General features: G+C 47.7%; 2 protein-coding genes across 2 annotated transcripts in view; one reads left to right on the top strand and one right to left on the bottom strand.

Moving 5' to 3' along the window:
• Nucleotides 1-13,595, bottom strand: part of ALK (ALK receptor tyrosine kinase) — a 752,296-nt gene that overhangs the window by 81,688 nt on the left and 657,013 nt on the right. The window contains 2 exon segments of the mRNA XM_050754032.1: nucleotides 10,424-10,552; nucleotides 10,723-10,817. Coding sequence (XP_050609989.1) covers nucleotides 10,424-10,552; nucleotides 10,723-10,817 — 224 coding nt within the window.
• Nucleotides 1-13,595, top strand: part of LOC126933840 (protein FAM136A-like) — an 879,973-nt gene that overhangs the window by 252,171 nt on the left and 614,207 nt on the right. The gene's annotated exons all lie outside the window — the stretch shown is intronic.

Below are 13,595 nucleotides of genomic sequence, written 5' to 3'. Positions count from 1 at the left end.
ACACTAACACATGCATGCACACACATATCCAAAATGCAGGGCGCTTTGGTTTTTTTGTTTGCTTGTTTTTGTTTTTTCAGAGTCTTACCCTGTCACCCAGGCTGGAGTACAGTAGTGGTATCTTAGCTCACTGCAACCTCTGCTTCCTGGGTTCAAGTGATTCTCATGCCTCAGCCTCTCAAATAGCTGAGATTACAGGCACATGCCACCACACTGGCTAATTTTTTGTATTTTCTGTAGAGACAGGATTTTGCCATGTTGGCCAGGCTGGTCTTGAACTCCTGACTTCAAATGCTCTGCCCACCTTGGCTTCCCAAAGTGCTGGGATTACAGGCATGAGCCACTGCGCCTGGCTGAGCCCTGTGTTTTTAAGAAAACACGTGAGTCCTACTCCTTAGCAGCGTGGACACTCCCCCAATCCCATATCTGATGAAACAAATTGGCTGATAGACTGAATGGTCTAGTTAGTAGGATCACAATCATAAAGTCAGTTGAGCGGAAGGAAATTGTCCTCTTTCCAGGAAATGATTTTGAGGCCAAGGGAGTTTTTCTGATTCTCCGTTAGGTTGCTGGACAACCCCACACTAAGCCTTATTTTCTTACTTTTTAACATTTTTCCTGGAATATGATCATTATTAGATCTGCCAATCACTTACTAAAAAGTAATAAAAATTACATGACTACAATTTGCTCTTATCTTATGATGAAGACACTGTCAATATTCACCATAAAAACAAATCAGGGCTGGGCACGGTGGCTCATGCCTGTAATCTCAGCACTTTGGGAGGCCTAGGCGAGTGGATCACCTGAGGTCAGAAGTTCGAGACCAGCCTGGCCAACATGGTGAAACCCCGTCTCTACTAAAAATGCAAAAATTAGCTGGATGTGGTGGCAGGGGCCTGTAATCCCAGCTACTCGGGAGGCTGTGGCAAGAGAATCGCTTGAACCCAGGAGGCGGAGGTTGCAGTGAGCCAAGATTGCACCATTGCACTCCAGCCTGGGTGACAAGAGTAAAACTCCATCTCAAAAAAAAAAAAAAAAAAAAAAAAAAAAATCTACACCCCTAAAACAAACAAACAAAAAACCAAGCCTCTCCAATTCAATCACTTCAAATTTGTTTGAAAGAATTTTCGTGAACAAGGTTTTGATGCATCCATTATTTTTAAGATCTTGATAAGTTTTAGAAGACTAAAGATCCTCTTTTAAATTATACTGATGACAGGATTTTGGGTGCAATCCTGTATACCCCACACAAATCATTTATTTCCCCCAAGGGGAGTTTGAGGGCTTCACCTGAAAACTGATGATCAATTGGGTTGGGGGAATTGACTGAATGAGAGGACACAAAATTCAAAATATTAACCTCCCCTCAGATACATACTTATGTGTATACATAAGAGTGTGCAGCTCATAGATTTCATGTATACACAAAAGTGTGCACAACTCATGGAAGGAGGTGGATTGTAAATGCACTGAATAGTTATAGAAGGCAACACACGAGGGGTGAGTTGGTCCAATCTTTTTGCTTACATATATATTTAATAATAATGTTAATTACAATGTCACAACAGCATTTTATATTAGCATATTGTTTTGTACCTTTCAAAGCCTGATAGAAATGATCTCATTTGCTCAGTACAATAGCCAGCTCTGAGAAAGAACTGTGGCAGGTAATTAATATCCCTACTTTATGGATGAGGAAACAGGGCCCAGAATCTTTGACTTTCCTGAAGTTGCATGGCCAGAACCTTGGTCTCTGGGATTCTTTGCCAATTCGCTTACTGTCTTGCTATTGCCTGACACTCAGTAGGTGCTTCATGACTATTTAAGCATCTGTAGAATATTGAATACATAGTCTTGAGACTGATCCTAGGAATTCTGCCCATCAGAATCCCCACTGGGCTCCCAGAGCTTCCTGGTGAATGTTGGTCTCCAGCATAGAGAAGCCACTACAGGCAGGCTCTAAGATGGCCTCAGTGGTCTCCAACTCCTGATAATCACACCTCTGTGTAACCCCCTCCCTTTGAGTATAGGTGAAATCTGTGAATTGCTTCTAACCAATAGAATATGGCACAGATGATGAGATGTCGTTTTCTTGCTTATGTTATAAAATTGTAATTTCTGTATTACCAGAAGACTCTCCTTCTCTCTCTCTCTCCCCACCCCACCCTCTCACCCCCACACTAGCTTTGAAAAAGTAAGCCACCATACTGGGGAGAAACTGAGGGTGGCCTCCAGCCACTTAGGAACTGAGGCCCTCAGTCCAGTAGCCCTCCAAGAACTGCCAACCACCATGTGAGCTTGGCAGTAAACCCTTCCCCAACAGAGCTTTCAGATGAGACTGACACCCTAACTGCAACCTTACGAGAGACTGTGAAATGGAGGACCCAGTTGAGCTGTGTCTGATTTCCTGACCTGCAGAAACTGGTATAATAAATGTGTGTTGTTATAGCCACTGTGTTTATGGCTATTTGTTACAATGCAATGGATAACTATCCAGGCACCCCAAAGCCCCTGCTGCACAGCTGGTACATTCTTTGGCCTCCTCATCTTTTGTGTAAGCACCCAGCAGGGAGGGCACTCGCTGGGCCGAGTTCTGCCCTGTGCCCTCTCCCTCCTCCCTGACTCCATGATAGCTAAGGCAATTCCACCTCTTGTTTCTTTTCCTCTCAATAGGGGAGGGGCAAGCTGGGAAGACCACCTTTTGTGATCAAGAGTTAGCATTTTAACCTTTTTACTCCTAGATTCACTGTCCACCTCCAGGCCCGGATGAATTAAAAAAATTTTTTTCTTTGTCCAAAACCACTGAAGCTTTGCTGCAACAAGCAGAGAGCTGAATAGGCTCTGAGAAGATACAGAGTTGTTTTACAGGCAGAAGCAGCAAGCCCAAGAGAAGAATGATAAAAAAGTGGTCTTCCCAAACAACAAGTACTTAATGCACTTGCCCTGATGGAGGGGCCTTTGTGTTCTGCTAGTCTTCAAGCTAAATGATCTTAAGGCATACTGAGCCCAGAGTTCCTGGATCATTTATTGTCTCCCACTTATGTAACCTTTCACTGAAACAAATGAGAAAAAACAGCATGTTTTCTCAGGCCAGCCAGGAGAGGGAAAGGCAATGGTTCCTGTCTGCTGCTTAGAAGGCCAACAGTATCGACTTTATGTTGAAGCATTTTGTCAGCAACCGTGCCATAATTCCAACCCCCACCTAGCCTTAGATTGGAGGTTCATGAGGCATCTTTGAGTCTGTCAGAGCTGGGTGGGTCTGTGCTATTTCTTAAGGGGGTCTGTGGTTTGGGAAGTTCTGAAGTAATAGTGTTGATGCCTTTCCATCTCACAGGACACACTGTGAAAATGATGATTGGTTCAGAATAATTTGCAATGCACCATCTAGGGCAGAGTCAGGTGAGGGCACCTGTCCTGGTTCTAGATGTGATCAGAATCAGAAGTCTCTCCTGTGGTGGGATAATAGTGGCTTCAAATTGGGCTTAGGCAGATGAAGCTTTGGGTGATCATTTTTCTTTTCTTTTCTTTTTTTTTTTTTTGGAAACGGAGTCTTGCTCTGTCATCCAGGCTGGAGTGCAGTGGTGCGATCTCGGCTCACTGCAAGCTCCACCTCCCAGGTTCACGCCATTCTCCTGCGCCTCCCGAGTAGCTGGGACTACAGGCGCCTGCCACTACGCCTGGCTAATTTTTTTGTATTTGTAGTACAGACGGGGTTTCACCGTGTTAGCCAGGATGGTCTCGATCTCCTGACCTGGTGATCCGCCCGCCTCGGCCTCCCAGTGGATGATCATTTTTCAAGAGAACACTTTGGCTTGTTCACAGGCTCAGAGCCCCAGGCCCCTGCATAGGGTTTGACACAGAGTAGGCACCTAGTACATGCTTGTTAAATTGAACTATATGAGTTGTGATTCCCTAGGCTTGGGATTCAGGGAAAGCAATGATGTTGTCTGCATTGGGCGCTGAGTTGAATCTCCCGAGTGCAAAGAAAACAGCTGATTTGGATGCAGCAAGAGCTTCTCCCTTATGCTGGTCAGCAATTGGGCAGTATTTAGTATTGTTCCTAATAGGCATGGGCTTAGAGTGGGAAAGACTTTGGAGTGAGCCGGCTTGACTTTGAACCCTGGCTCTGCATTTGATTAGAAGGTCAAGTCACATAATCTTTCTGATCCTCCGTTTCCTCAATTTTAAAATGGGAAGAAAATGATGGCTCAGGTAGCTCCTTATGTGTGAGGCACCTCTCTAAGCCCTGGATACATATTAACGTATGTGATCCTTGCATCAAACCTAAGCGATATAAGCATTGATAATCTAAGCACCATTTTTTTGATGCAAGGAAACAAAGGCACAGACAGCAGAAGGGAGGTGCTCAGAGTGAGTAGCATAGCTGGGATTTGGACACAGGTAGTCTGTGCTCTTAAAAAAGATGCTATATTGCTTCCTCATGGTGACATCTCCCTCAGGAAGTCTGTGAGAATCAAATGAAAGAGACACTGAATGAGCTTAGTGACTGTCACCCCATGGACAGATGGAAGGAGGTGGCTGACAAATGGCAGAACACACGCTGGGAAACTCTGTTGCTGATGGGTGCTCGGCCTTCAGCCCAGCCTCCGGTTCCACGCTGTCACTGTCACCAGGTCCCTGGGGAAGTGCTTTCTCACCATCAAGCTAACCCCGGTGTTCACTGATGTCCACCTCTTGGGGATGCTGACTGGCTCTCCAGCGTGCAAAGCCTCTTCCACTGGAAGAGACTCGTTAGCGTTGGTAATGGGATCATGAATCATAAATTAGTTATTTGCCACCTCTCTTCCTGGAGCACAGGCGTGCTTGCTCCGGGGAAGGAAGACACACCCAAATGAATAGTGACATTCTAATTGGGAGGGCACCGAATGTGCTCCAATGACTGGGGTCCCAAGAGCCTTGTTAAGGCTGGTGCTTCCTGCATCATCACTAGTGTGCTTGCTATAAAATAGGTGATAATCTAATATTAGTAACATAAGCGAGAACACAGAGGTGACCAGTGTCTGAAGGGGCTCCAAGGGTTCCAACTGCGGTCCCATGCCTGCCGCCCCTTAATGAACAGTCCCCCTTAGTCGAATGGGTGCTAACAGAAGTGCCTTCCAAGTGCACCATTGAAGGCTGGGGTACACGGAGGAATGCCAATTAGCTGCAATTATCAGCTTTCTTACATGTGTGTGGGAACACTGCCTGCCTGGGGCGCCGTCTTGAATGTTAGTGAAGATGCAGATGTGCTCTGTTTAAACAAAAACTAACATAAGAAGCCAGATCCCTCTGGAAGACCTATTCAATAATGAAAGAGAGATCCCTCTGGAAGACCTATTCAATAATGGGATTCCTGAAAGATTTATTTATCACAGCTTTGACCTTCTAAATGTTATCTGGCCTAGAACATTTCACTTTCTGCGTGATTTTTAAGAAACACGATCGTTTGCCTTTTACACAAGTTGTCTAACTTAGGGCAAGTTAGTTCACCCCTCCGGACCTCATTTGTTAAAGGGGGATACTATGATAGCACCAAGAGCTCAGCACAGTCGTGGCACACAGCAGTGCTTGGTGAATCACAATTATGATTGCTGTGTGACGAGGGAACGTGACACAAGGCCTTTGCTTTGGACCAGGCTCCTCGTCTGTAGGTCAGGATGCACACCCGGGTTCCTAAACTTTTTTGCTAATCAAACTTTCCTTGAGAGATGGTTAAAAATGGGAATTTTGACATCCTGCTCCCAGACATTCAGATTCCGCAGGTTGATGGGGGCCCAAGAATCTGCATTTTTAACAAGCAGCACTTGCAGACACCAGGGGACCCAGATGCTGATGGTTTGAGGACACACCTGGAGAACCCGGGGGCTGAATCTAGTTCCCTGGCTGGCCAGCTCACTGCTGCACCTGTGAGTCATGGATTGTGTCCGTAACTGGGGATTTCTGGGGAAAGCTGTTAATGATGCCATTAACGCGAGTTCCTTCCAAAGGGAGGGGGCTCCCCAGCTTCCTGCTCTGATTTGTCTCTGGACTTCTCACATCTTGGACCTCCCACCTTCAAGGTTGGGATGCAATGATGAGCTGTGGCTAAAGAGAGGGACTTGGCTTCCTCCTGGTCCCCAGAATGGGATTATCTGCAAGGCCAGCAAGGAAGAGGCCAGGATTTTTCAGAACTGGATTAGAATACATTATTGATTCAGGAACGGAGTGACTCTGAAGAGAAAAGGCCTCCCCTCTTGGGGTGTGCCACTAAAGTAGGCTTGGCCAGACCTGCAGGGCCTGAGCGCAGCAGGCTCTGAGGGGAACAAAGACCCCCATCGAGTGGAAAGACAGGGTCTGTGGGAGGATGCTGGGCCTGCGGAGCCTGCCTTCCAACAATGCCGTCATCCCCAGAAGGGCGTACTTGGAACATAATGGCTCTAGCTACAAATTCTATTAACTCTAATAGTTGTTCTGTGGTGAATGGATAATGCATTTAGCAGAAATAGACCCAATCAATTTATATGAAACACATAAAACTTTCTCATTGGAATTGGCATCTGTTCTTGAATCAGGAGCGTGTGTGGAAATGGACAGCCTGTCACCCTCACTTCTGGGCACATTAGTGGTGCCACGGGTTAATTGGAGATATGGGCCAAATAAAGCCATGGCTCCCTGATGGTATCACCCTTCAACCCTTGGAATCTTGGAGCTGGGAACGGGAAGGGACTTGGACACTGTCTACTTCTAACCTTGACTTTTAAAAAAACTGCAGTCTCTCTGCCCTTGTCTGTGTTCACATTAACCCCCCTCATCTGCTGACTTGCCCTGATGGGAGGCCCTGCAGAGGCAGAATGGCCCCAGGGCCACAGCTTGCCAGTGCAACCAGCCAGGGCCCAGCGGGGTGTTCTCTCTTTTAGTCCAGTGCTCTTCCCATGACTCTATATAGTTTTAATTGCTTTTATCTCCGCTTTGATGAGGGATGTGTACTCAGAAAATGGCAGACCAACCTGTCACCAAATAGCTAGAGGCAAGGCTGTGGTTTTGATGCCAAGGCTCCACAGTTAGGGTTGTGGAGTTGGGCCTAAAGTTTGGGCAGGTTCTCCCGTAGGCTGAGCTGATTCCGTTGGACTTGCCCTACATAGCATCTGAGCTCCAAGGAGAAGGATAGAGGGGTAGGGAGGCTGAGGAAGGGTCCTTGGGCCTTGGGGGCCTGCTTGTCCTCATCTGGACTTTTTAGGGAAAGGGTGTGGTAGAGCCTGCCCGTTCCTCCTCACTGCTAACATTCATTACCACCAGAGACAGACAGTCATGGGGAGGGGAAAGAGAAAGAGACAGACAGAGAGAGTAAGGGAGAGAGAGAAGGAGGGAGCAGGGTGCGGGGCGGGGGCGGAGAGAGAGGGAGAGAGAGAGAGAGAGAGAGAGAAGGAGGGAGCAGGGTGAGGGGGAGAGGGAGAGAGAGAGAGAGAAGGAGGGAGTGGGGTGAGGGAGAGAGAGAAAGATAGAAAGAGAGAGAGAAGAACCTGGTTCTGCAGCCCCGTGATGAGATTACCCCAGTCATTTGGTTAGTGTAATTGTATGTGCAAAGCTGACAAATGTAATTTCCCTGGACTTAATACTTGCCCCATTTTCTCTTTCAGCATCTTCATCTGATTAGCTAAAGTGACTCAGAGTCTTCCGAGAATGCCACATGAAGCACCTGGACAGTATTTTCCTGGCCTGGAAACTTGAGCGGCTCAGCTCTGCTCCATGGGCCCGGAGGTGAAGAACCTCCCAGATCCAGGGAGTCAGGCCGAGTCCCTCATCAGAGGGGAGGGCTGCTGTGGAGAGTGAGGAATGTTTAGGGAAGCTTAGAAGTGTTGCCAGTAACTGTTTCCAAAAGACCCCAAAGGGCCTTTGCGTTTCTAGTTCTCTAACACCTGCCTGCAGGAGAGTTGAAATGCCACCAGCCACCTTGTTCCAGCCCAGCAGAAACTGACAGCTTTGAACTTTGGAAAGAAAAATCTTATTATCTTGTCTCCTCGATTGTTTGTCAGAAGGTTGGGAGCTGATTTGTTTACTGTTCGTGCAGGGCCTCTTGGCTGGAACTCTTCCCTGCCCTTTGCCATTTTTAGTGTTTTTCTCCGATTGGAGACTTTGATACCTCAAAGTAGCTTAGTTGGGTGAAAGAATGTGGACTCCAGGTTGACTTCCTGGCCCCACTGCCTTCCAGCCTTGGGGCCCTTAAATTCTTCCATACCATTTTCCTCATCCTTACAGTGGTAAAAACAGCTACTGTCCCTGGGCCCGTGTGAGGACAAGTTGTTGTGTGAAATAACCTAGGCTATGGGACCACACTCAGTGATCTTTCCTTTCCTTTCCTTCCCCTTCCGGCCTATCCCTCCGTCCTTTTTCAGGGGGCCTCCCAGGTGGAAGCTCTGAGCTTGTGCTTTGCAAACATGCCCCGCTGCCTCATAGGCCACTCTCCTCCCATGGCCCAGGAGCTCCAGAATGGCGAGTACCGGCTCAGCCCTGTCCCTGTTGTAACCATGCACCGTGCTGGGCACATGTCTGCTGGGTACGTGTCTGCTGGGTGATTATTACTGAGTGGGTGTGGGAGTGGGTGTGGCCTTGGCCTCTGCCTCCATGAGTCTGCCTGGACCCATAGGCACTACCTCGGTATTGCTCTGAGACTGGGGTTAAGAATGAGGGATCAGGTTTCTCAGTGGGGAGACTTATGTTCCAGCTGCTGTCTCCTCCAGCCTTTAATTGTATTTAGAGGTGGTGGGGGAGCCATCACCACGTGTGAGCCACTGGTGATTTCATTAGTCTGAGTGGCCATTGGGCAGGCCCTTATCGATTAACCTTTTAGGGACAGTGGGAGTTATGTGGCAATAAACTCATGAATCGAGCAGTGTGGATGGCTGTTTCCTAAATGCTGGCTGCAGGGGCTGGCTGCTGACACCTGAGATCCAAGCTCAGGCATCCAGCCACCCACTGGTCAATAGATGTTTCTGGAGTCTCTGCTCTGTAATCAGTGCTGCTGATTAGGCTGGGCAGGGAGCTGTGGCTATGTTTACTTAGCACACTAAAAGGGCAAGTCTGGCTTCTTCCCTCAATTTATACATTTATACATTTCCTGAATTTATCACAGGGAGGTGGTAGTTGACCAAGACCCAAGGAGTGAGTAGAGGTGAATCATTGGGGCTGGGGGGCAGGGCATTGAATGGAGAAGTTAGAAAGCTGCCTCCATCAGGTGAGACGTTGGCATGAACCGGGAGGGGAGGGGGAAACCAGAGAGAGCTGCAGTTTTGTGGGACAGGCTCCCCTCTGTGTAGGAATATGCAAAGGTCTTTCATCGTTCTAGTTAAAGGGGAAGGCAGGGATGATGGGAAAAGGAACTAACTCTTTCTCCTGGGTCTGGCAGCTGGATTAGATCAGGCAGGAATCAGGAAGGGGTGACGGTTAGCCCTGGGGCAGCTTTTCATGGGACAGAAAGGAAAGGACTCCTTCAAAGACAAAGCCACGCTAACGTCTAGTTTACTGTTGAGAGCTGATGAATTCAGCAGCAAAAGTATGAACCTCATTTTTTGTACTTTGTACCAGAAAAGGATTTCACATTATAAGTTGAAATTAGAGATTTCTCATTGATCTGTTATTATTTTGATAAAGACTTACCTTTTATAGGAACAAGAGTGTGGGTAGACTGTGTGTTGTACACTTGTTTCTCCAGGCTATACATAGTAGAAGAAACCTCACAGGCCCAGGCACCAATGCTTGCCCCGGAAAATCCCTTGGCTGACTGGCATGGGGCTGCGGCAGCCTAAATCAGCTTCTGGGGGCTAGGCTCACAGCCTCTGGTCTAATAGAAGAGTGGCCGAGAAGTCACAACTGTGGTTTATAACCAGAGGCTGAAAAGTTCTGCTGAAGTGGAAAGGGGCCATAAGAAGTCTTGGCTTGGGGTATGCTGAATAGAACAGCTTTGGAGGAGATCTGAGCTCTGGGGGAACTGTGTTGAAAGAAAGCTTTGGGGACCTTACCTACGATGGAGTAGCCCACGTTTGTGCAACAGATAACCTTGGCCAGCCCCAGCCCTCTTTATAAGGAGAAGAAATCTGACAGTAAGGTTTGCTTTGTTCAGTAAGGCGGGAATGAATTCAAAGCAGAGATGGGGGAAAAAAAAATGCCAGTTTGGTTCTCTCCTTTGGGTGGGGCCTAGGTATTCCCTAGGCATAGAGGAAGCTGCTTCTTTGTACAACTTCCAGAGGTTTCCTTTGCTCAGGCAATATGAGAACCAGACAGCTTCCTCTTGGACCCCATAGTCAGAGCGTAGGTGATGCTCCTTCTAAAGATTGACTGTTTCATTCTTTCAGCACAGCTCCTCACCCCAAACACAGCACCAATCTTTCTTCTACTTTTTGCAACGAGAGGTTACCATGCTCACATTTGTGAGCTGAGCCCTTACCTGTAGGGTCAAAGATGGGCGTCTGTCGTGGTGAATTTTCCCCGGGTTTCAGCTCCTTGTTTGGGTTTCTCTCAAACAGGTTTCTTGATTTGGGTGCTGTATTCTGTAGGATCTTGTCCTCTCCACTAACTGGAATAGAGAAGACCCCATGGGCTGAGTTAGGTGAGGGTCGATTTCAGGGTGAGAGATGATTTCACACTGAGGGAGGTGGGAGAGACAGGCTTAGGCTGAGGAGGGGACAGTGAGGCCATGGGCCATCAGGGTTGGGGGACATAGTGCTGGGGTCAGAGTGAACTCACTGGTGAGGTAGCAGTCCAGGCTGATGGAGATATTGTCAAAAGCCACGATGGCTCTGGATCCTTGTCCCCACCATGCAACCATCTGCAGCCAGAACCTGTACACATCAAGAGGAATGTGTGTGAGGAGCAAACTGGGGGGTTTTGTCTTAGGATTCAGCATCCAGCAGGCATGTGCTGATTACCTGGCTCAGAATGTAAGTTTGAAAAAGGCTTACCTAATCCCAGAGCAGTGGTGAGAGAAAAGCCATCAATTCCCCCTAATTCTGCAATGCAGAGCACTTCCCCTTCCGAACTATCCCCTTCCGCTTCCGAACCAGCTGACACACTGGTCCTTAAATCCAGCCTGGAGTTTGGGGCCTGGGACCAGGACTCCCTGGTCATCTGAGGAGAAATCTTTTGCTTTCTGGGTGTGTAGGATGCTTGGAAATGGAGAAAAAATCTGACAGTAACTGCTTTGTTCAGTAAATGGGGAGTGATTTCAAGGCACTGAGTTGGGGAAAAAAAATACCAGCTTGGGTCTCCTGTTTGGGTGAACTAAACAGGAAAAATGGGTAGGTCTGACATTCAGTCAGTGGGGCTGAAGTCATTATTAAAATATTAAAATGCTTCTGTACCAGCCAATAAAGAACCGCAGTTTCATGAGTGCCCCTTGCTTGTTGCTTCAGGCAACTATATCCTTCCCTGGTGCCCCTGCCCCATTTATTTTCTAATTAACCAGCATCCGTAGGGTTTATCCATTGGTTAGCCCAGCAGGGGTCTCAAGCATCCTGGGTCTCATCCAGTGTCACAGGAGGTTGCCTGCCTGGTAGTTAAATGTTGAGTGACTTGACTATTACCCTTGGGAGTCTTTGTAACCAATACAGAGGGGTCATAAAAGTGTTAACAATAAACTCATTAAGATATTGTTTCTTCCCCCCGCCCCTTTTCATGTCCTTGGAGGGCCAGGTTCTCAGACTGTGGCCAGGGAAGGCCTTACAGTGACATAAATAGGAAAATACCTTTCGTTTGTTTGTTTCCTGAGAAATCATCCCCTGGAAGCCTAGCAGTCAGCCAGCCCTTTCCTGTTCTAAGTGAAGGTTTCCTGAGAACCTTAAAATCCTTTCCCACCCTCCAGAATGTCAATCCAGAATGACCTGCAGAACAGGGTGCTGGCTCTGGCATAGATATGAAAACACCAAGAGAAGGAAGCTATACCCATCCATTGGTGGCTGGGCTAACTCCATACAGTACAGCCATACCATGGGATGCCGGTCTACAGTCAAGAACGGTCCCAGAGACGTGCTATAAAATGGATGGACCTCAAAGACATGATGCTAAGTTAAAGAAGCCAGACAGTAGGTTAAAGACCTCCTATTGAATGATTCTGTTGATAGAAAATGTCTAGAAAGGTAAATCCATGGAGCCAGAATGCAGGTTAGTGGTTGCCTGGGGCTGGGAGTGGGCACAGGATTGATTGCAGACTAGCATACAGGCTTTTTTGGGGTGATGAAAATGCTCAGAAATGGGATTGTGGTGCTCTCTCCACAGCTGTGTAAATCTGTTGGAAGTCATTGACTTGTACACTTAAAGTAGGTGAATTTTATGATATATAAATTACAGTTTGATAAAGCTGTTAGATAAAAAGGAGAGAGAGGAGGAGAGAGGGAACCCAGACCACAGGGCATTGGCCACATAGGGTGGCAAGAGCAGAAAACCGAAGCAGGGCGGCACTGGCGATGTGGAGAGAACAGGGCCTGCAGGGTACAAGAAGGACAAGAAATGGGATGTCAACAGTGGGAGGGAAGACGCAGAGGAAAAGATATGGAGAGAAAGGGCGCTTGCTCACATGGATTTGCAGTGAGGCAGCAAAGCTTTAGCCAGTGGGTAAACTACAGCAGGGGTCGGAAGCTCCCGTTCCGCCTGTGTGCAGATGATCTCTGATCAACATGTAGAAGATGCTGGCTTGTTAGATGCTGGCTTGGTTATTCCTGGCCAGAGAACAATTACTGTTTCCGTGAAGCAAAGCCTTGAATTCCAAAACTTTTATCGGAATAACTGTGCTCGATTATGCTTAATGAACTACTCCATACATTTGCCTGTGCTTTCAACCATCTTGTGAGACCTGGTCATTCAGAAACAATCCTTTCTGTCTGAAAGTCATAATTACAGGACCCAAATCCGGTTTGATTCTAAAGAAGAAATGCCCACATCTGTTGTAGCCGCGGCCAACACTACTGGGGTTGGCCCTTCAGGCCGTATTCCCCATGAAGATGTCACCATGTAACCCTCAGTCAGGATAGGGTGTGTGCTGGTGGTTGGGTGTGGAAGGAGAAGTGCCTGATGGACAACCTTCAAATCCTGTTCTGGGTGGCATGGGCATGCCAGATGAGTGTGCAAGAGGGGATGGACAGCACAAAGACCCTCAGCCCCTGCCACCCCGGCACTGGGGTGTATGCCTCCGAGAGGCATCTCTCATTCCAACTTTGATACACACCTATTTTTGTTTCCTTTATAGCTATTACATATAGGTCTACGGGGCATTCTAAGAGAAATCAGGCATGAACGCTGCATTCAAGTCACTTATTGTCCAGTGTGAAGAGGAAGTGTGTGTACCTTGGTGTGGAATAAAGTAGAAGGAGGTCAATGCTTCATGAAGGTGCAGACACAGCACTGTGCGAGCTCAGAGGAAAGGGGAATTACACCAGGGTGGGGAGATCAGGAGGGCTTCATAGAAGAGGCAGTATTTAAGTTGGTCTTGAATGCAGGGAAGGGTTTGAGGATGTGGGTGTGGGAGTGGCGTGCAGGGAGGAGAAGATGTCTGGAGCAGAGGAACTGGTGTGAGGGCGATGTGGGCAGGGATAGGACCTGTCCTGCTGGGGAGCGAGGAGTGACGA

The sequence above is a fragment of the Macaca thibetana genome, chromosome 13, assembly GCF_024542745.1.
Source record: "Macaca thibetana thibetana isolate TM-01 chromosome 13, ASM2454274v1, whole genome shotgun sequence".
Classification (NCBI taxonomy): domain Eukaryota; kingdom Metazoa; phylum Chordata; class Mammalia; order Primates; family Cercopithecidae; genus Macaca; species Macaca thibetana.
Note: the sequence above shows the minus strand (reverse complement) of the source record. Positions and strands in the feature narration are given on the sequence as shown.